The 20787-nt window shown below is 49.8% G+C and overlaps 3 protein-coding genes and 2 long non-coding RNA genes across 12 annotated transcripts in view; 4 read left to right on the top strand and 1 right to left on the bottom strand.

Moving 5' to 3' along the window:
* The first annotated feature begins 112 nt into the window (after positions 1 to 112).
* clk2b (CDC-like kinase 2b) lies at positions 113 to 4293 on the top strand. 7 transcript variants are annotated; one of them, XR_003888933.1, is made up of 11 exons: positions 113 to 459; positions 813 to 948; positions 1020 to 1086; positions 1160 to 1509; positions 1971 to 2065; positions 2462 to 2591; positions 2702 to 2784; positions 2862 to 2941; positions 3007 to 3097; positions 3174 to 3685; positions 3771 to 4293. XR_003888933.1 is itself a non-coding variant. In XM_011618798.2 (11 exons), exons 1-11 carry the CDS (start codon positions 394 to 396, stop codon positions 3354 to 3356), a joined length of 1215 nt encoding a protein of 404 aa, XP_011617100.2. In that variant the 5' UTR covers positions 113 to 393; the 3' UTR covers positions 3357 to 4293. The 7 variants fall into 7 exon arrangements, 6 of the variants coding, with proteins under 6 accessions (XP_011617100.2, XP_029694583.1, XP_029694586.1 ...); XM_011618798.2 differs by having other exon boundaries at positions 1160 to 1276; positions 1343 to 1509; positions 3174 to 4293; XM_029838723.1 differs by having other exon boundaries at positions 3174 to 3362; positions 3438 to 4293.
* A 1600-nt stretch (positions 4294 to 5893) lies between these two features.
* LOC115250394 (uncharacterized) lies at positions 5894 to 6616 on the top strand. The gene is made up of 2 exons (XR_003888944.1): positions 5894 to 5983; positions 6087 to 6616. It is a non-coding gene; the product is annotated as an uncharacterized lncRNA (long non-coding RNA).
* Positions 6617 to 8013: 1397 nt separating this feature from the next.
* On the top strand, positions 8014 to 12571 carry cyp11c1 (cytochrome P450, family 11, subfamily C, polypeptide 1). The gene is made up of 9 exons (XM_003977621.2): positions 8014 to 8358; positions 8440 to 8595; positions 9184 to 9398; positions 10349 to 10552; positions 10630 to 10802; positions 10891 to 11057; positions 11466 to 11544; positions 11623 to 11835; positions 12036 to 12571. The coding sequence occupies exons 1-9, from the start codon at positions 8072 to 8074 to the stop codon at positions 12144 to 12146; spliced, it is 1605 nt and encodes a 534-aa protein (XP_003977670.2). The 5' UTR covers positions 8014 to 8071; the 3' UTR covers positions 12147 to 12571.
* Positions 9289 to 10369, bottom strand: LOC115250393 (uncharacterized). Its single transcript, XR_003888942.1, has 3 exons — positions 10243 to 10369; positions 9518 to 9825; positions 9289 to 9427 (listed from the first exon to the last, which is right to left on the bottom strand). It is a non-coding gene; the product is annotated as an uncharacterized lncRNA (long non-coding RNA).
* Positions 12572 to 14538: 1967 nt separating the features above from the next.
* Positions 14539 to 20787, top strand: part of pklr (pyruvate kinase L/R) — an 8936-nt gene continuing 2687 nt past the window's right edge. Inside the window, exons 1-9 of one of the 2 annotated variants that reach the window (XM_003977622.3) lie at positions 14539 to 14951; positions 17667 to 17831; positions 18072 to 18163; positions 18247 to 18378; positions 18480 to 18666; positions 18767 to 19040; positions 19377 to 19527; positions 20491 to 20643; positions 20745 to 20787. The exon at positions 20745 to 20787 is cut by the window's right edge and continues 124 nt beyond it. In XM_003977622.3, coding sequence (XP_003977671.2) covers positions 14930 to 14951; positions 17667 to 17831; positions 18072 to 18163; positions 18247 to 18378; positions 18480 to 18666; positions 18767 to 19040; positions 19377 to 19527; positions 20491 to 20643; positions 20745 to 20787 — 1219 coding nt within the window. In that variant the 5' untranslated portion in view covers positions 14539 to 14929. Of the gene's footprint in view, positions 14952 to 17208; positions 17249 to 17666; positions 17832 to 18071; positions 18164 to 18246; positions 18379 to 18479; positions 18667 to 18766; positions 19041 to 19376; positions 19528 to 20490; positions 20644 to 20744 lie in introns of those variants that run through there. The other variant, XM_011618799.2, reaches the window with a different exon arrangement.

The following is a 20787-nucleotide window of genomic DNA, read 5'->3' as shown; positions in this document are numbered from 1 at the left end:
CTCAGGGGGTTGTGACCAAAGTTTATTCTTAGACTCCGTCTCAGCTCTCTCTCTCTCTCGCTCTCTCTCTCTCTCTCGCTCTCTCTCGTGCTCGCTCTCTCTCTCGCTCTCTCTCTCTCTCTCTCGCTCTCTCTCTCGCTCCGTCCTTCGTCTCACTCATGTCCACTTTCTGTTTTGTCTGCGGGTTCCGACCTGATCTCTGATGTTCTCTGGCTTGGTTCGTCTTTTTCTTCCACCGGCCCGACTTTTTAACCTCATTCCAACTCTGTGCTGCTCGGATTTCCTGCTCGTTCCGCGTTTCCTCTCCTTCGTCCTCTCGCCTTCCTCCGGTGCTGCTGCTGCTGCCCTCGGCCCGGCCGGCCTTCATCCTCCTCCTCCCATCTCTGCAGCATAATGGGGAGAACAAAGCTCCACTCGCTTTGTAATGACTTCCTGGACTGTATCTGCCTCTGTCTGCCTGTGAGTATCTCGCTTTTCTCTGCGTTCTTTCCTTCCTCGCGTCCTCGCAGGGTCACCTTTGACTCCTTTGACTCCTTTGATCGTGGACCGCCCGGCGTCCTGCGGCCACGTCTCCTCAGCACATGCTGCCCGTCTCATATTAATAACGGTCTTAGAACGTGGATGAAAATAGAGCCTCGGCTCTTCCAAACAGGCTTAAAGTCCTTTTAATAACACGCGCAAATCATTGATCTCTCTGGGTTTTTTTCAGTTTCAGTGGTGACCTTTTGACCGTTCCGTGTTCAATTTTAGTTTGGAAGCATCTGTTATCAGGTGCAAATCCAGCTGGTGACCTTTGGGCCCGCAGGGGTCAGGGGCCTTTTTCCCCCCCCTGTTTCTGCACCTGTTTGTTTTTCCAGCGCAATTCCGCTCAGGCTCCAGGTGCGAGGGAGAGGGACGCCGAGAGCGGCCACCTGACCTACAGGAGTGGGGACGTCCTTGAGGAGCGATGTAGGTTTAGTCCGGTTGCTGGCAGCTAACTCGCCGGCTCGGCTCTAACCTCGGCTCCATCTGCTCCTCAGATGAGATCGTGGACACTTTAGGTCAGGGAACGTTCGGGAAGGTGGTGAAGTGTTTGGACCTCAACAGGTGATCTTCTGAGTTGCAAATACACAAATAAAAAAAAACCAAAACTGCACTCAAACAGTGGTTTTATCCTCAGAGGGGGGGCTGGAGTTGCTCTGAAGATCATTAAGAACTTGGAGAAATACACAGAAGCAGCCAAACTGGAGATCAACGTGCTGGAAAGGATCCGGCAGAACGATCCAGACAGCAAACAGTGGGTGAATATCTGCTCCTCCGTGGCTGCTTCACACGGGAAACTGCGTCTCTCTTCTCCCATCAGCCACTGCGTGCAGATGCTCGACTGGTTCGATTTCTGCGGACACGTGTGCATCACGTTTGAGCTGCTGTCTGTCAGCACCTTCGACTTCCTGAAGGCAAACAACTTCCTGCCTTACCCCATTAACCAGATCCGACACATGGCCCAGCAGATCTGCCACGCCGTCAGCTGTGAGTCCAGCATGCATGGCGTTACCTTTGCCTCCACAGAGCGCTGTTTACCCACTGACGCAGCCATCGGGTTGAAGACGCCTGCGTTACTCTACAAAGGGGTCTTTTGCTGACCAAAAATAGTTAATCACTGTGGTGACCAACCAAGCTGGGGGTCAGTTTTGGAATTAAAAGTTTGGATAATAGACGTAATACACCTATCTGACCACTGGGGCGGCGACATTTTTGTATGGTTTTAGATGAATGTGTAGACAGCTCTGGTAAAAAATAGGATGTGTGCTAATGAGGTAGTTAACAAAGTCAGGCTCTCCTGCCTGCTGCAGGGTCCTGACAGGGGTGACGTGTGAGAGGGTCCCTCCAGTGGAGGTCCTGGTTGAAGCTTTCATGAAATCCATCTTTCCCATCAGATGAGGTCATCAGCTCTCCGCGGATAACACCGTTTCCCCCTGTCACCTCCGCAGTTCTCCATGACAACCAGCTGACTCACACTGACCTGAAGCCCGAGAACATCCTCTTTGTCAACTCGGACTATTCGCTCATCTACAACGGCGAGAAGGTGTGAAAGCAAACAGAGGCACGTGGGCCGTGTCCTGAGAGACCATCTGGAGTTTAAAAATGCAGGAACTTGAGCATGCGGGATGGTGTTGCATCTTCTGCCCGCGGTCAGATAATGAATTTGAAGATGTTTGAGGAAGAAAAGGGCATATTGACTTCATAAATAACCATCAATGCTGCCAATTATCAAACCAAAGGCCACTGAGATGACAGAGCACAATTGCTGGATAAAATAGATTCCACATTGTGAGTTCAGAATGCTAACTTAGCTTAGCATGCTGAAAGATCTAAAGCTTTCTTTCAGTTGTTGGTATATTTCCCTGCACAAACGTGCAACGATGATTTGAATTTGCTGTTTAACATTGAAGACGTTGCTTTTTTTTTTGGTCGCCCTCAGAAGTGCAGCGAGCGGAGGATAAACGACACCACGGTGCGGCTCGTGGACTTCGGCAGCGCCACGTTTGACCACGAACACCACTCCGCCGTCATCTCTACGCGTCACTACCGAGCTCCAGAGGTCATCCTGGGTAGGGGACTTTCATCTGGACTGGGAACACAACCGGGGGGGGGGGGGGGGGGGGGGGGGGGTGAGTCTCCTGTGTGTGACGGGTGTGCGTGGCTCCTCTCCGTCCTGCAGAGCTGGGGTGGGGCCACCCCTGTGACGTGTGGAGCATCGGCTGCATCCTGTTCGAATACTACGAAGGCTTCACTCTGTACCAGGTGACGCGCCCGCTCCTCCTGCCGCCATGTTGGATCAGGATTTTGTCTATGAGGGTTTCGCTTGTTTCCGTTTGTAGACTCACGACAACAGGGAGCACCTGGCTATGATGGAGAGGGTCCAGGGGCCGATTCCTCGCAGGATGGTCCAGAGGAGCAGGTAACACACCCGTGCGCACCCTAACGAGTGGAAACAAGCCGTAATGAAACGTGACCTCATCACAGACAGCAGAAATACTTCCACCGGGGGCGTCTGGACTGGAACCACTGCTCCAAGGCCGGACACTACGTGAAAGCCAAGCGTAAGCCGTTAGAGGTGAGTCCGGACCCGCCGACCGGGGGCGAGGAACCCAACAAAACTGGCCCCTTTCTCCGGGTCTGTGCTGTTGCAGGAGTACCTGTTGTCCCAGGGAACGGAGCACCGCAGTTTTCTGAACCTCCTGGAGAAGATGCTGGAGTACGAACCCGCCAAACGCATCGCTCTTTCCCCTGCGCTGCATCACCCGTTCTTCCTGCCCCTCCGTCACGCAGGAGCGAGCCGAGTCTGGAGGAACAGCTGTAACACGAGCAGATGATCCTCGGTAACCTGATTTGACGAGGACATCCCAGCAGCTTTGGGCTCCTCAGCAACGGACTAACAGCTTCTCTTCTGTTAGATTTCAGGCAACATCAGAAACCTGCTCGATCTTTTAGAGGCGATGAGTTTGATGGTTTCAGTTAGATGCTGTAATGACACAGGAAAGTAGCAGGAAGGGGGGGATATGAGGAACAATGTGAAAGCCCACAGTTCAATAAATGATAATGTGATTTCTTTTTTTTTAATAATCAGAGCCAAACAACTCCAGCAGGCTGGAGGGGGGTGTTGTAGGGTCTGCCCATCATCTGATGGTCTGTGACTTTAAAGGTGCCTCAGTCATGTACAGCTCGTCAGCCACGTTTGTAAAAATGTGTTTTATTTGGTGCCATTTTTGCCAAACTTTTATGTACAGGTGCTGTGAGTGTGATTTGGTGACATCTAGTGGTGAGAATGTAGAAGTTATTTTCAACATCCCCAAATCAAGACATGCTGAGCTAAAACAATGAGGTAAAACACAAGAAGATGTTTTAAAACGCTCTCAAGAGAACAGACCACTGAGCAGTGAGTCTGTTTGTGTGTGTGTGTGTGTGTGTGTGTGTGTGTGTGTGTGTGTGTGTGTGTGTGTGTGTGTGTGTGTGTGTGTGTGTGTGATTGACTATAAAGTGTTTTGGAATTCCTTAGTTTGCTCTTTTTTTGTGGGTTTATATGGAAGTTCGTGCACGAACGAACCCGCATGATTCAGCACTTTATCAACGTTTAAATGACTCGTGAAAAATGAAAAACCTTTCCCTTAAATGTAACTGTGTGATGTCCAGCTGATCTGTTTCTGCCAACAACGATGGCGCTCCTGGATGACTAAACTGACCGTGTCAGCGTGTGCTGGGCGAGGCGTGGCTCCTCTCCCAGATCTCCTTAAAGGATTAAAATCTCCTCACCTGCCCAAACTGGTCCGTGTGTTCTTCTGCTCGTTACCAAATCCACCTTCAACTGGCAAAAGTGGGGACATTTGGGGTGGTCCTCACAACTTCAAAGGCCTGTTTGAGGGTTAAAACTTGGTTTTTAGGTTGCGGTTAGATTTTGTGTAGGGTTGGGGTTAGTTGGGGTGGTTAACCTAAGAGTTAGGAGCTGGTATTACTTCTGTTAAAGTCCTCACAAGTACAGAAGTACAAGTGTGTGTGTTCATAGTTTTCTCAGTGGTCTTTTCTCTGATGGACACCCGCATTAGATTTTTTTTTAAAAACAACCTTTTTTTAGTTACAGGATATTTTTCCGTATCTATGTCGCATTCAGGGCGTAAGAGGACAAGAAGGGACTGATGTCAGCATGTGTCAGTCAGCATGACATCAGCTCACGACCCCAAATCCTCGTCACAGACACGTGAGTCATCAGGTGCATTCCCTGCCACGGCTAATGAGCTTCCCCCATTAAGTCCCTTAAGTCAGTATAGGAAAGGGGGGGGGAGTGGAGAGGAAAGGGGGACAGAGTGGAGCCGAGGAGAAGAAAGCCGCGTTTTACCCCCGCGAGGGCAGAAGAACACATCAGTGTGTCGGGAGCGATTGTTCCTTCTTCTCTTTGCCCTTTTTTAAAATCTGATTTGTTTTTAAGTTTGGGTGTCTGGTCGCGGCAGAAGCCATCTGGTCGGAGCTTGATCTGGATTTATGGCTGAGCCTTCAGCCGAACGCTGCCAGTTCTGTAGGTAAGAGAGCAGCAGCGGAGCTGATGTTGAGTTCAGGCAGAGAGCCTTTTAAAGCTACACTTAGCATCTGCTAATAATTCAACTTCCTGTGGAGGACATGCACTTCCTCTGCATATAGTCTTCGTTAACAGAAGTGTGTGTGTGTGTGCGTGTGTGTGTGCCCTTGTGTTATTCATTCTGCTAGCACAGTGAGGACATTTTTGGCAAGGGAGGACATTTTGGATAATCATCATAATTTCAAAGCTGCTATGAAAGTCCCCACAAAGATAGAAATATGAAGATGTCTGTGTGTGTGTGTGTTTGTCTGTGTGTCTTCGTTGGATGCTGTCCTTGTCCTTGCTATGTCTCTGCCTGAGTTATTGCAGCCACCACGTATGACGCCGTGTGTGTGTGTTCTGACTTTGCCCTGCCAGAGTAACCCGTCATAAACGAAGGACGGCGCCGACCTCTGCTCGTCAGGCCGCCACTTCAGCACGAGTGTGATTGATCTCCGGAGCGACATGAACTCCGTGGCCAGAGTGAAGAAGGCGCTCAGGGCGCCCATCAAGAAGCTGGCCAACTGTGTGTCGGGGCTGAAGGGGAGGGGGCCCGGGGCCAAACGCTGGAACAGGAGGGGCAGAGGTGGAGGAGGGAGGGGAGGCTGTTGCAGATCGAGGAGGACCCCCCCCCCACCGAGCCACTCGCAGCAGAGAGCCGCCGACTGTCCGCTCGTACCAGGCAGATCTGGAGAAAGAGAGGCAGGTTGGGGTTAGAGTGCAGAGGTCGTCGTGGTGCAGGGATCCTTTCAGAAACAGTCGTCAGCTGTGACGCGTGTTTGAGTTTCCATCCGCCCTGTTTGCAGAAAGCTGCGGGAGGCCGCGAACGCTCAGAAGAACGCGCAGAGAGCGGCGATGAGAGCTCACTTCAGGAGGAAATATCAGCTCTCCGAGGTGGGCGGGGTCAAAGCGACTCCAGCAATCCCTCCACAGAGCTAATTTAGGGGATTTGCTTTCATATCCAGGCTTTTAACTAATGTTTTTCCTTTACAATTAGAACTCCAAGGACACGAACCGCCTTCGGACCGTCGGAGGGAAGCCGTCGCTCCCCCGCGAGCTGTCGAAGATCATCCATCCTGAAGCCAACCCCAAGGACTCTAGCTTCAATCTGCTGCGCGCCTTCCAAGGCCTCAGCGTTGGCACGGCGACGCGCGCTGAGAGACATCGCAGCAGAGGTTCTGCTCCAGCAGGCAGGGGGGGAGCCTGTAAGGTCATGTGATCAATACGTGGTCACAGGGACGATCAGCACGCCGCCTTGTTAACGTTGCTGCTCCTAAAACACAAGACCTGTCAATCATCTCCGTCACCGTGGTGACCAGGCCACACCTGAGTAAAATATCGGACGCCGACCGTGTTTTAGTGTCAATTGTGGGGGATTGATAAAGTAAAAAGGATGATATTTTGCCTTTGACAGGATCTAGAAGTAGGACGTTGCATTAGAATATCAGAAAAGGACTTTTGGACTCTTACACTGACGTTCTGATACTATTCTGTCAGTTGGTTTATTATTGTTGTTAATATATGAATGACAAAAGTTACTGTTAGTTAATATGGATCCAAATGGGTCTATACACAGGTGAGGGATCTCAGGGCAACATGTACTCTCTCTCTACACACACACACACTCACACACACACACACACACACACACACCCACACACACACACAAACTGATAAAATGGTTTTGATGTGTCTTCATTTACCTTCTCTCTCATGTACTGTATACTGTGCACTCTTTAATGGAGCCAAACTGGGCGGGTTTTCCATGACTGGTTATGAGCACTGGTTTGTTTGGAAAGAGCTGGTGCAGGAGGGTCAGTGGTCTCATCACGGTCGTCTCATCACAGCCGTCTCATCACGGTCGTCGCATCACAGTCGTCTCATCACGGTCGTCGCATCACAGTCGTCTCATCACGGTCGTCTCGTCACAGTCGTCTCATCACAGTCGTCTCATCACATTAGTCTCATCACGGTCGTCTCATCACATTAGTCTCATCACATTAGTCTCATCACGGTCGTCTCGTCACGGTCGTCTCGTCACAGTCGTCTCGTCACAGTCGTCTCATCACAGTCGTCTCATCACATTAGTCTCATCACATTAGTCTCATCACATTAGTCTCATCACGGTCGTCTCATCACGGTCGTCTCATCACATTAGTCTCATCACAGTCGTCTCATCACATTAGTCTCATCACAGCCGTCTCATCAGAGGCGTCTCATCACATTAGTCTCATCACAGTCGTCTCATCACATTAGTCTCATCACAGCCGTCTCATCACATTAGTCTCATCACGGTCGTCTCATCACGGTCGTCTCATCACATTAGTCTCATCACATTAGTCTCATGACAGCCGTCTCATCACAGTCGTCTCATCACAGCCGTCTCATCACATTAGTCTCATCACATTAGTCTCATGACAGCCGTCTCATCACAGTCGTCTCATCACATTAGTCTCATCACATTAGTCTCATCACAGCCGTCTCATCACATTAGTCTCATCACATTAGTCTCATGACAGCCGTCACATTAGTCTCATCACATTAGTCTCATGACAGCCGTCTCATCACAGTCGTCTCATCACAGTCGTCTCATCACATTAGTCTCATCACAGCCGTCTCATCACATTAGTCTCATCACATTAGTCTCATGACAGTCGTCTCATCACAGTCGTCTCATCACAGTCGTCTCATCACATTAGTCTCATCACATTAGTCTCATCACAGCTGCTATTATAGTGGAGCCATAAAGTTTCAATAAATGATTCAACCAGCTGGATTTTTCTTTTTTTCTTTTTTGGGGGGGTTTCGGCCTTCGTGTGGTTTGTTTTCAGCCTGACGTTTGGGCCGTGTTGCCATTCTCTTGAACCCTGATCTCCGCATCCATAAATCATCTGCTATCAGTCCATCAGAGCATTCAGGGACGCGAGTTCTGGGATGGAGGAGGGAAGGAGTCACTTGTAGACGGGCGAACGGCTCTGGAGGATGAGGAGCATGTGGCTTCCAGCCGGCGCCGGTGTCAGAGCACGGAGCGCCCGGGGATTCCGAACAGCAGCGGGGGCGGTCGTGGACGGAAAGGTAGGGGCCTGCAAAGGAGCCGAGGTTCCAGAGAGCAAGAAGGGCGTGGATGGACAGGTGAGGAGCTTTGAGGAGATCCCCCACACAGGGAGGAACAGCTGGGTCAACCTACTGAGGTTCTGGAGGGAAGATCGATTCCGGCACCTTCACAAGCACATGGAGCGAACCTTCAACTCTCTCGGCCCCATCTACAGGTATCACCTTCAAAAAGGTTCTCAGGTGATGATCAAAGCACTACCGTGTGTGTGTGTGTGTGTGTGTGTGTGTGTGTGAAGGGAGCACGTGGGCACCCAAAGCAGTGTGAACATCATGCTGCCGTCCGACATCAGTGAGCTGTTTCGCTCCGAGGGTCTGCACCCCCGACGGATGACCCTGCAGCCGTGGGCGACGCATCGAGAGACGCGGCAGCACGGCAAAGGCGTCTTCCTCAAGTCAGTAGCGCCGTGCACGTGTTCGTGTTGGTGTCATTTGGCCTCATTTCCATGACTGTTCCTCCACTGCTGGAGATCAATATTGGACAACAACAATCCGATTATTGCCGTCAGGCTGAAAAAGTTACACTTCTTACAGACGGCGACACCCAGGATCTTTTATTTATTCTGCTCCCAAGAAACTGCAGATTTTATTTGTGTGGGAGGAAAAAAAGTGGTGTTTGCCGTCACTGCTCTGCGCTCAGCGACTCTTTCACACCTCACTGATATTTAATATTTATCTCCCTCTAGCTGTACATATTTTTGTCTTTATTTAAGCCTCTCTGTGCCTCGCTGTCACATCAGCATAAGTAAGATGAGCATGCAGCTATATTTGGGGGGGGGGGGGGAGGTCACAAAAGTAAAATCAGAAACCAAAACACATCTTAAACGCTTTAGTACACACAAAGATGAGAGTTGTAATTCAAAAAGAACGAAAACAACTTGACAGATGTGTTAAAATAACAGTAACGGGAGGGAGGGAGGAGCCACCGCAGCTGAATTTTGTCATTGAAGACATGAACCTGGATTTGAACCCTCTCCCCACAGGAACGGCGAAGAATGGCGAGCCGACCGTCTCCTGCTCAACAAGGAGGTGATGATGAGCGAGGCGGTGCGGCGCTTCATCCCGCTGCTCGACGAGGTGGCCCAGGATTTCTGTCACATGATGCAGACGAAGGTGGAGAGGGAGGGAAGAGGAGAGCGCGGCAAACGCAGCCTGACGATAAATCCCAGCCCGGATCTGTTCCGCTTCGCTCTGGAAGGTCCGAGACCGTCTGAGGACATCTGTGACCTTTGTAGCAGAAGTTCAAACATGGTTTACACAGGGGTCGGACGGAGATGCCGCTCCTCTGATCCCTCGTGTGTTCTATTCGTGGTTGACCTTGAACTGGTGGGGGAGGGGGGGGAGCAGATCCACTTCACCTCCTGCTTATATTTCATTCTTCTCCTCAAAAACGAGATCTTTGCAGTTGAGTCACAAACGCTGACGTAGGCTGTGACGTCAGAGGATCACATCCTCCAGTCTGTTCCTCCGGAACGTCAGCCTGAATTTTAATGATTCCAGCCCCGAACGTTCCGCTGCTCCCATCAGAACTTCATTTTTGTTAGGATGGGAGGTCAAGGAGAAGGTGAAACTTTCACAGCAGCAACGATGCTCAGAAATGCAGCATTTACTCACCTCTGCAGTGACTTGGAGAGAGGGGGAGAGAGAGGGAGAGGGGGGAGAGAGAGATGGAGGGAGAGAGTGGGAGGGAGGGAGACGTGCTTAACGGACTGGAACACATGAAGTCAGGCGTTAAGCCGCTATAGAAATAGACCGACCTAATCTCTATTCTGGTCGACTGTGTGAAGTTAATAGCAAAAAACCAAGTTTGATTTGGGAACATTAGGTCTATATTACAGCAGCACCAAGGTCGGAGTTTCCATTTCGATCCCACTACAGATCAAATATGTGCACATTTAAGGTTTAAGGGTGTTTTTTTGCCTTCACCTTTAACAATTCTTAATTTTTCTCATGCAGCTAAATTATTAGACATGCGTGAAATGAGATTAGAGACGAGAACAGTCCAAGAAATCAAAATTCCCCTCACGTCTCCAATGACTCACCCGGCTGTCGAGTTCCCTAAATCGGTCTTTCGGGAGACTTGTTTTGGTTCAGTTCCTCGGCTCTGTAATAGAGAGGAATAGAAACTGAAATGCTGTTTCCCTGCAGCCAGCTGCCACGTGCTTTACGGGGAACGCATCGGCCTCTTCTCCTCCTCCCCTTCTCTGGAGTCACAGAAGTTTATCTGGGCAGTGGAGCGAATGCTGGCCACCACGCCCCCTCTCCTCTACCTGCCCCACCGCTTGCTGCTCCACCTGGGAGCCCCTCTGTGGACCCAGCACGCCAGCGCCTGGGACCACATCTTCACTCACGGTACGATGCTCCTTCCGGCGCCGATCCATCGAATCCTTTGAATCCGCGGCTGCCATCCTGTCCCGCTCTTCCAACAGCGGAGGAGAGGATCCAGAGGGGGTACCAGCGGCTGTCACACTCCCAGAGTCGAGGTCCTGAGGGTGGGGGCCGGTATAAAGGTGTCCTGGGGCAACTCATGGCCAAAGGACAGCTATCTTTGGAGCTCATCAAAGCCAACATCACTGAGCTGATGGCTGGAGCGGTCGACACGGTGTGTGTGTGTGCGTGTGTGTGTGTGTGTTTGAATGACTCTCACCACTCTAATAATCCCAGCGTAATAATTTTGCCCCACCTCTCAGACGGCGGTGCCTCTACAGTTCGCTCTGTTCGAACTCGGCCGCAACCCGGAGGTGCAGCAGCGGGTGAGGCAGCAGGTGCAAGAGTCATGGGCCCAGGCTGGCGGGGACCCTCAGAAGGCCCTGCAGGAGGCGCCGCTGCTGAAGGGTACGATCAGGGAGACTCTCAGGTAATCCACGAGGCGCCTCCACGCCTTTCTGACCTACGACCAGTGTTGCCACGTGCTCGAAACATCAGGCTGCTGCTTGATAAGAGGCCTGACAAAAATGATTCCAGCTCGCGCCCAAGTCTGAACTTTTCCATCCACAAATCCATCTGTTGATGGATTTCTGTCAAGAACCAATCGTTTTGGGGTCGTGACAGCCCAAGAGCCTCACAAAATCCCCACAGAAAACAAGCTGAAACGACGAGAGAGGGGAAAAATCCTTCTCCTTCCAATCAATAGCAAATAATATGGCACTAAACCACATAATTCCTGGGGTGACTATTGATTGCCTGTAATCCAGGTGCGTGTTTCCAAAGTCAGACATAATGTCTGGATTAACAAAGTTATTGCTTGTGTCTTGTCTTGTCCCAGGTTATATCCTGTGGGGACCACGGTGCAGCGGTATCCAGTCAAAGATATCGTTCTTCAGAACTACCACATACCCGCTGGGGTGAGTCTCAAGGCTTTTAAACACACAGTCGCCCCACCACCACCACCTCGGGTGATTGTGTTCAACATCTCCACCCAGACGATGGTCCAGGCCTGCCTTTACCCTCTGGGAAGGAGTGCAGAGGTCTTTGAGGACCCCCTACGCTTTGACCCCGGCCGGTGGGGCAAAAGCAGAGAGGAGGGCCAGAGAGGAGGGGGAACAGGGTTCCGTTCCCTGGCGTTTGGGTTCGGGGCGAGGCAGTGCGTCGGGAGGAGGATCGCTGAGAATGAGATGCAACTGCTGCTCATGCACGTGGGTTACACACAAGATTGTTGAGATGGGTCACATTGTAACGGGCAATAAAGGTCTCCCAGGTCACCAGGTTGAGTGATAGAACGTAATAATTTCATTCAATATCTAACACGTCTGTTACGTGAGTCTGTTGGGGGAAGTATTGCCTGGTTGCTATGGAGGCTAAACCCTGCGTAAGCTTCTCCTCCCTGTCCTTCTAGATCCTGCTGGGCTTCGACCTCAGCGTGCCGTCTTCAGAGGACATCAAAACCATGTGCACACTCATCCTCATGCCCGAGACTCCGCCGAAGATTACATTTACCAAGCTCTGACCCCCACGGCGAGGAGCGGCGAGCTTTTGGTGTTTCTCGTGTGGGAACCAGGGCAGTCATCCTTTCTTCTTGCTGTCCTCCCTGTGCTGTTCCCAGAAAACCACAGATTCTAAATGAAAAAATAAATAGTTTGAACATTATTATTATTGTTATTATTATTATCTAATCTGCTGACCTCAGAGATTAAATATAAATAAATCCAATATGCTTTTTTAAAAAAAAAACAATATTGTTAATACTACCTACAACAAAAGTACTTTTTTTAATTTGTCACTTAAAATGTGAAAATATTTCTCATACGCCAATTATGTAAACTATGTTTTCCGACATTTTGAAATGAGGTGGGGCAAACAATTATGTTCAAAAAAGTGTTGACTGACCTCCACCTACAGGTTTCTGCCACATTATAATCTAAATACTGCGTAGCCACTTCAGCCTTGTTGTCGTTCTTCTCCACCATCTATTGTCATTTAATCTGTTTTCTGATTGATTAGCCACATTATTGCCGTTATTATTATTACCAAGCTAACTCAGCAGCAGGCCTGTGGGAGGGAGAACGTCTGGATGTCAACAGTTTCACACTTGCTAATGAGAGCATGAGCATCTTTTAACTTACATGGTCTGTGGAGCAGCTGAGGACACATTCCACAGCCATCTGCTGATGCTATCAGGGAACAAGGTCATCCTGCATTTCCAGTTTTAGAGTATTCCACTTTAAACTATTCAATCAATGATTCATGGTGTTGATGAAGACCGCAATCATCATATCTTGGACTGTGTAAGTGGACAATGAAGGACCTTAAAGGGACATTTGGCTCTAACCTAAAAATGCACAGCAATTATAAATGAATGAACAAGTGATTTTTTTTCTCCAAAGAGGTCCGCCTGAAAGACCGTTTTGCTTTAAATCACACCAGACAATTTGCACCATTGTGCTCTTCGTAATCCATGTTCACCCAATTTCATGGATGTGGATTCGGCAAACCATTAAAGCCACTGACGGCCTCATCCGCAGGTCACTGCTGGTCAGGAGGTTTGGGAGGCAGAGGATGATTTATTCACAGGTTGGGAGCTGCAGTGAACGACGTGCTGGTGCCACAACTGGGAGTACAAGAGGAGATCATCAGAACAATGAATATAATGGAGGTATTAGAACCACTATAGAGAGGTCAAATTCTTCCCTTTTCCAACCCTCAACAGCACAGCAGATATTTTAGCAAACACTCTCATACAGATGTTTTTTCCTTCAGTGAACAACGTCTCAATTAATAGATTTTGTTTCCAATGGAAAAAAACTCTATTTTTCTTTGGACTAATGTTGCTGTGGAGTCCCCCAGGGATCAATGCTGGGACCACGTCTAGTTTGTCTGATCCACACAGGCACCTCTGAAGTGCTTACAGAATCACATGCTGGATGATTATAGATTAAAAACCATGTAGTAGCATAGATACGAGACACAGAAACTATACTATAGAAATAATAGAACAGTTTTAGTCTTTCTAGTTTTATTCCTTTTTAAACTCAAGGCCATCCCTCCATCTCCAGGCTCAGGTCGCAGTGGCTCTAGCCTCAGCAGAGACGCCCTGACTTCCCTCTCCCTCTTTGTCAGGTTCACACAGAGTTCCTCCAGCAGAGAGGAGGCCTGAAGGCGCCTGTTGGCTGGGCCAGAACTCCTGGGGCCCAGCACGGCCCAAACAGACAATGTAGGTCCTTCTTTACGTGGGCTAACCACCCATGACAGGAGCCAGTGGGGTCAGACGCACGGTGAGCTGCTATTGGTGACGGTTTCACTGTAGTTATTGTCTTTAGATCAAATATTTCCTTACAGATACGGTATGAAAAAATATTGTTGTATTTGTTTTTTCCCGATTTAATTTCCCCCCTCACCACATGCTCGTATACCGACCAAACCGGTAAAAGTCGGCCTGCAAAATCTATAATTACAAAAGGGTTTTTATTTGACAGGAGCAGCAGCGGCCAGCCCGACAGCAGACTTTTCAGTTTACACACCCACTCCTGCGGGTAGAATCTCTTCCATTTCTCATTTGTCTCTATCCTCTTTATCCCTTCGGTCTGTGGTTCCACCTTGGTGCCACAATATCGCTGCAATTTTTCTGTCCAGCTGCTTCTTCCTGCTACCAACCAGACAGAAACTAGATATTAATCACTCTAGTTTGGTATAAGTGCTTCCTGGTTGTTCAGCGTTCTTCTTTTGCACTTTGTTCCCATTAATAAAACATTATATCTTGATCAGTCTGGTCTAATAAACGCACAACTGTTATGTCATAGACGTAAAACAGATCACATGGTTCTCTTTTCCAGGCCACCTTCGGAGCAAAGGTCTGTTTGTGCTTTGGCTAAAGATTTACACCGTCTGCGAGCACGACTGAGGTTCATGCATGAGTGTGCGAAGTCCACCGCTCCGTGCCCGTTTCTTTGACACATCATCACCTGGACCACCTTCTTGACTCAGCAGGTCTTCGTCTTCGAGACGACACCACACACAGCTTATTGTCACGGGAACATTTTGATAAAGTTCATTCCGGCCTCCAGCCGGCCCAGTCGGGAGCTGGGATCCACCAGTGGTGTGAGTGGGAGGAGTGATGAAGGTAAAGGGCGGTGGAAGAAAAGAGCGCATGCTGGACTGGGCTTGTCCAGGTGACACATGATTAGAGGATTCTGCACCTCCCCAATACGGCACCAGGCAGGAGACTGTCAGACTTTCAGGAAGCACCACAGGAGGAGAACGAGCACAGTGGATTATCACATATCTATTTGAAGAATGACCAGTCATGGCAGAACCGGTGAGTGTCACACACTTGCTAAAAGAATCATGGGCGTAGATCAGTAGCAGAGGCCAATCTAGTTCTAATGTTTGCACTTATATCGTTTATTGGCAACACTTGATTCTAGTCGGACGTGCTGCAACGTTTACCAGGTGTTTTATCCTGAACTTAAGCTTTAGTGCAGAGTTACAGCTGAATATATGTCTGCTCATTGATCAGTGACATGCACAGTGACGTGCGCTCACGCAGGAATTTGGCCCTTTGCCATCAGCTACAACAATGCACCCATCAACCTTTTCTTGTTAAGATCTGAACCTTGATCAATGTTGCGCAACATCTTTGACCTAATGTCTATTTATAGCCAGTGTATCTGTAACAAGTCTGCATGTGTGTGTGTGTGTGTGTGTGTGTGTGTGTGTGTGTCCGTGCATACACTCTGGGTAGTGTCAGAGTAGGATCTCAGTGGGACATGTGATGTGTGCAGCAGCGCGGCAGAACTGGGCCACAGAAGGGTGGAGAGACGGAGCGGGGAGGAATAAGGAATAAGAAGGCACGATTAGCTGTTTATACAGCGCTCGTGACCCGTCTCCTCACCCCCGTCTCTTCTTCTACTGCGCGCCGGCTGCATGATGAGGGTGGGGCTGCAAACGACAGGTGGCAGAGTGAAAGTGATTCAGCAGCTCAGCTTTACGTAGAAGCTTGGCCCGTCAGGTTGATCGCTCCTTCTCTCCTCGCTCCAACTCTCGGCTCCTTGGTCTTTTTACCTCCTGCTGTGTTCTGAGGGCTGACCTGGTCCTCCAGGATCTCTCCTCGCCTCTCTGCTTTTTACTCTTTGCCCCCCTGTGGAGACAGGAGCTGCAGGCTTGACTGACTGTGACGTCCTCTGGGATGGAGGCTGTTAGACCACGGCGCTCTGCAGGAGAGACGGCCACGTTTGTACATGCTCGGGTTTAGGTGGAGCCCAGGGACAGGGCACTGGAGGCCATTACGCTCTCGTCTCAGCTGGGTCGTAATTAATCAGTTCACATATTTGCTGTCTTTGATTATTTATGGTTTTCGCTGGTTCGTTTAAATGGGATGAACTGTTTCTGAGGTGGAGCCCAGGCCTTTGCTTTAAATCAAGCACAAGAATTCGGAGAGTTATGAAACAAAGACTTCTGCTTCAAGCTCCTGGCTGAATTAAGTTTAAAAAGAAAACAATCATTTTGATGTCACGGGCAGATGTCAAGGCCAATGTTACCTGTTCCCACCCTGCCCTCACCCCTCAGCCCCCCCAAGAGCTACTGTCTGTCAGGGAAGATCAGGGGGGTCCCTCCAGTTCCAGGAACTGTTCGGTTCTGTCCTTTATAGTACAGTATGTCTGATCCTTTCTGTCCATTAACTCAGTCATCTCTTTGGTTTTCAGTGCGTTCTGATCCGCTTCTTGGCTTTTAGCAGCTCACATGACAATAAACGCTTGTCTGAAACACCCGGGATTATTCGGGTCGGCTCAGGTTCTACCTGCAATTCAAGGAAAACTGAAAATCGATCAACTGGGAAGTCTTAGTTCTGTGTAAACCTCTAAATTGGATTTAACAACGTCCAAAGTTGAAGGTTTCCAGACTGGTTTCTCATTATATTGTGCATTATTGGGTCGTGTCTGTAGCAACTTTTGTCAACCACCACAGGGTAAAACATGACTGAGAAGGGCAGGAGATCCTCCCTCTCGGGGCACAGCCTGGTCTGCAGCCAATGAGCATCTGGTTGGTCATAAAGACACCTAACCCTAACCCTGCAATAACAACAAATATGCCCGTTATACCTGGTCCAACACCACCACCAAGAATGACTGTGAACAAGGTTGTAGTTTATTTAGCTGTTATGATATTTCATTGGTTTTTGTGTGTGTTTCCTGTTTTATTTTGGTAGTTTGGGTCCCTGCTTGTGTGATTAGTTTTAGTTTATCTTTATTTAAGTAGTTTAAGTTGTTAATTCGCTTCACCTGCTCGTTACCCACCTGCTCTTGTCTCTATTTAAGCCACGCCCCCTTTACTTTCTGTGCCAGGCTGTCTTTGGCACTCTTGTGTGCGAGCGTGCACGCCTGTTTGGTGCCTTCGACTTATTATATATATATATTTGCACGCTTGTTGCCTGGTTTTGACCTATTGTGACCTTTTGTCTCCGTCTGGGTTAAAGAGTTTGTTTCCTGGATTTTGATACTTGTTCTGTTTCCTTTTGCACTTGGGTCCAGGCTCCTGACTCCTTTACACAGGTCGCACAGAGGGTCTCTGGGGAGTTTAGTACATTGAAAATGCATCTAAAATTGTGGAATGCAGGTCAGCTGACCAGCGTGCACCTCTTGACCCATATACATACTGAGGCGTCCTGCTAGAGTATTATAAAGAGAGAGGCATCATCCTCCGTGGCCCTATTATACAATACAAGGACGTAGGAGGTTAGAACCTCACTTGATTGTTTATACATCTCATTACTCAAACCCGTCAGTGTTGCTTCACATCCGTTCTAATGTCGTTGAGTTGCACATCCCACAGACAGGTTCTTAGTCTTATAATACAACATTCATTGTGTTTAATCTCAGTCACAAACATCAGCGCCTGGACAGCTTTCATACATCGCTTCCACGGCTAAAGCCCGTGTTTTCCTCTGTGACTGCACTTTGACTTGGCCGGAGTCACAGGTGGAGTTGTCAGCGGAGGTCCGAACTCACCGCCGCACTTCTCTCTGCCACAACAGCGTGCATCAGGCGTTACTCAGAGACGATGACGCTGCCGGACTCCTTCATCCAGCGCCAGCAGCTGGATGCCAGCATGGCTGACACATTCCTGGAACATCTCTGTCTCCTAGACATCAACCAGGAGCCGATCACAGCCCGCAACACCAGCATAATCTGCACCATCGGTGAGTGTCACAGAGACTGAGGCTCACTTTCAGCTTTGGATGAGGGGGGGGGGCTGCTGCATTCAATGGTACAATAATCCAAACCTTAAAATAAGGAATGACGGCAAAGTTTTAGCATTTTACATGTTTAGCATTCAGCGTTTTAAATGTTTAGCCCTCAAAATGAGTTAATGACTTGAAAGAAAGGGTCTACAATGAATTTTTGGGGGCGGCCTCACAGTTTTCTTACGCTCCTTCCAGGACCTGCATCCAGATCAGTCCCCAAACTCCAAGAGATGGTGAAAGCTGGGATGAATATCGCTCGTCTAAATTTCTCTCACGGCTCACATGAAGTAAGGGCCACGCTTCTTCACTGTTTCCCTGTGTGCCTTCGCCAGGCGTCGGCCTTTTGTCCTGATCTCTGTCCGTCCCTCAGTATCACGGACAAACCATCAAAAACATCCGAGAGGCGGTGGAGTCGATAACCCCCGACCCCTTGTATTATCGGCCCGTCGCCATCGCCTTGGATACGAAGGGTCCAGAGATCCGCACTGGATTAGTGAAAGGGGTAAAAGTGCTGCGCTTCGTCGACAAAAGAGCGGATCGGTCGGGTGGAATCGGGCGGAGGAAGTCTAATTCTGATCCCTCTCTGTGTGCACGAGCGTGCAGAAGGTGGAGGAGGAGGTGGAGCTGAAAAAGGGCGGCCACGTGCGCGTGGTGACAGCAGAGAGCGACAAAGACAAGACAGACGAGACGACCGTCTGGGTGGACTATCCCAATCTGCCCCGGGTCCTCGAGAAGGGGAGCAAGATCTACATTGACGACGGCCTGATCGGACTCAAAGTCGTAGAAATTGGTAAATGTTTCTGGATGAGCGCCGTGATCATTATTGGATGTCCGATCAGGGGCTGAATTATGGATCCGGAACTTCCTCTGTGCGTCCGCTCTCTCCTCAGGCTCCGACTGGGTGGACACGGCCATCGAATCCGGCGGAATTCTGTGCAGCCGCAAAGGCGTCAACCTGCCCGGGTGCGACCTCATCGGGCTCCAGGCTGTGAGCGAGCAGGACAAGGCTGACCTGAGGTTCGGGGTGGCGCAGGGCGTGGACATGGTCTTCGCCAGCTTCATCCGCTCGGCCAAGGACGTCCAAGACGTGCGGAAGGCCCTGGGGGCCCACGGACAGAGCATCAAAGTGATCAGCAAGGTGGAAAGCCGGCAGGGCGTTCAAAAGTAATTCCAAGGAACACGCAACACGTTGATAACAACCACGTACGGGAGTCACAATATGGCTGCCGGAGGCGTGCGCAGCGGCGCCACGGTGTGCCTGGATGGCCAGCTGAGATGAGCATCACACACTCCGTCTGTCCGGCCCCCGTGTGTGTCCTCACACTGATGTTTTAACTCTAACTTTAGGGATTCTTTACGTCTGATCAGCAGGAACCATTGGGTTCCATTGTCCATGTGTCCATCCTGGGAATAATGGGTTCCAGTCCTCCTGCTGCTTCCTATTTTTCCACTCCCAGACTCCTGAATTCTACCCATTCCTTCCTCTGATCGCTCTTCCAGTTTTGAGGAGATCTTGGCCGAGAGCGACGGCGTGATGGTTGCCCGCGGCGACCTGGGGATCGAGATCCCGGCAGAGAAAGTTTTTATCGCCCAGAAGATGATGATCGGACGCTGCAACTCTGCCGGCAAGCCCGTCATCTGTGCCACGCAGGTCAGGGATGCGCACGTGCACAAGCACGTGCAGAGGGGGAATATTCACACACACCCCTACACTCTTGTGCATCTATCTTTGTGAGGACTTTCATAGAGTCACTGTGTGCCAGCTCCTTACACTAACCATCCCAACTAGCCCCTGACCCCTGACCTCTGACCCTAACTGTAAGCTCAACCTTAAAACCAAGTCTTAACCCTCAAACAGTTCTTTAAACTTGTGAGGACCATCAAAAATGTCCTCACTTTACCAGAAGAATGAGTATTTGGTATTCACTATGTAATGAGTACAACACTCACACACACTCACACACACACACACACACACGCACACACACACTCACACACGCACACACACACACATACACACATACACACACTTACACACACTTACACATGCACACACACACACACACACTCACACACACTCTTGGAGCCATGTTGAGTCACAGAGCTGTATCGTGTTTATTCTACAGCTCTTTACTCGGAGTGACAGTGTTATAGCAGGTTTGCCATACTCGAGACCCAAAGCCACCCACACACACACACACACACACACACACACACACACAGCACACAGTAATCAGCATTAGCAGCGGCTCCTCAGCCCTCACCAAAGGCCGTTTTGGAGGCAGCGCTGCGAGCGATCTCATTTTCCAACCGTCCGCCCTGTTTATTGGCTCATTATTCTGTGTTTCCGACGTGTCAGTAATAAAGTCAGAGGCGCCCGGCGGAGCCTAAGTGGTCATTCATTTCTCCCACGCCACTCGTCCATCCACAGCACCATCAGCTGGTCCCTCCGCTGCCTCCTCTGTGCGCCTCGCTCCACTTTGGGGCCCGAAAAAAGTGCCAACAGAATCGTTTATTTCTGATGGAATCGTTGATCACGCGGCGTCGTTCAGATTCGTCTCGTCATTAGCAGACGAATGTGAAGGTAAGGCAATATGTGTGTGTCTTTATTTAGATGCTGGAGAGCATGGTGTCCCATCCCCGGCCAACCAGAGCGGAGGGCAGTGACGTCGCCAACGCTGTGCTGGATGGAGCCGACTGCGTAATGTTATCTGGAGAGACCGCCAAGGGAACGTTTCCTGTAGAGGCAGTCGCAATGATGCACTCTGTGAGTGTGTGTGTGTGTGTGTGTGTGTGTGTGTGTGATGTCCATTCTGTTGCCCTCTATGAACCCTTCCCCCTCTCTCTGTCTCCTACACACCCATGCAGATCTGCAGGGAGGCAGAAGCAGCCATTTTCCACCAGCAGCTGT

This window comes from Takifugu rubripes, chromosome 7, assembly GCF_901000725.2.
Source record: "Takifugu rubripes chromosome 7, fTakRub1.2, whole genome shotgun sequence".
NCBI classification, from domain to species: Eukaryota; Metazoa; Chordata; class Actinopteri; order Tetraodontiformes; family Tetraodontidae; genus Takifugu; species Takifugu rubripes.
Note: the sequence above shows the minus strand (reverse complement) of the source record. Positions and strands in the feature narration are given on the sequence as shown.

Coding starts and splice junctions, on each gene's coding strand:
- clk2b (XM_029838723.1), top strand. CDS start 394: ATGGGGAGAACAAAGCTCCACTCGCTTTGTAATGACTTCCTGGACTGT. Junction 2,942..3,006: donor AGGATGGTCCAGAGGAGCAG/GTAACACACCCG, acceptor ACCTCATCACAG/ACAGCAGAAATACTTCCACC. Junction 3,098..3,173: donor CCAAGCGTAAGCCGTTAGAG/GTGAGTCCGGAC, acceptor GTGCTGTTGCAG/GAGTACCTGTTGTCCCAGGG.
- cyp11c1 (XM_003977621.2), top strand. CDS start 8,072: ATGAGGAGCATGTGGCTTCCAGCCGGCGCCGGTGTCAGAGCACGGAGC. Junction 10,803..10,890: donor TGGCTGGAGCGGTCGACACG/GTGTGTGTGTGT, acceptor CCCACCTCTCAG/ACGGCGGTGCCTCTACAGTT. Junction 11,058..11,465: donor ACGATCAGGGAGACTCTCAG/GTAATCCACGAG, acceptor GTCTTGTCCCAG/GTTATATCCTGTGGGGACCA.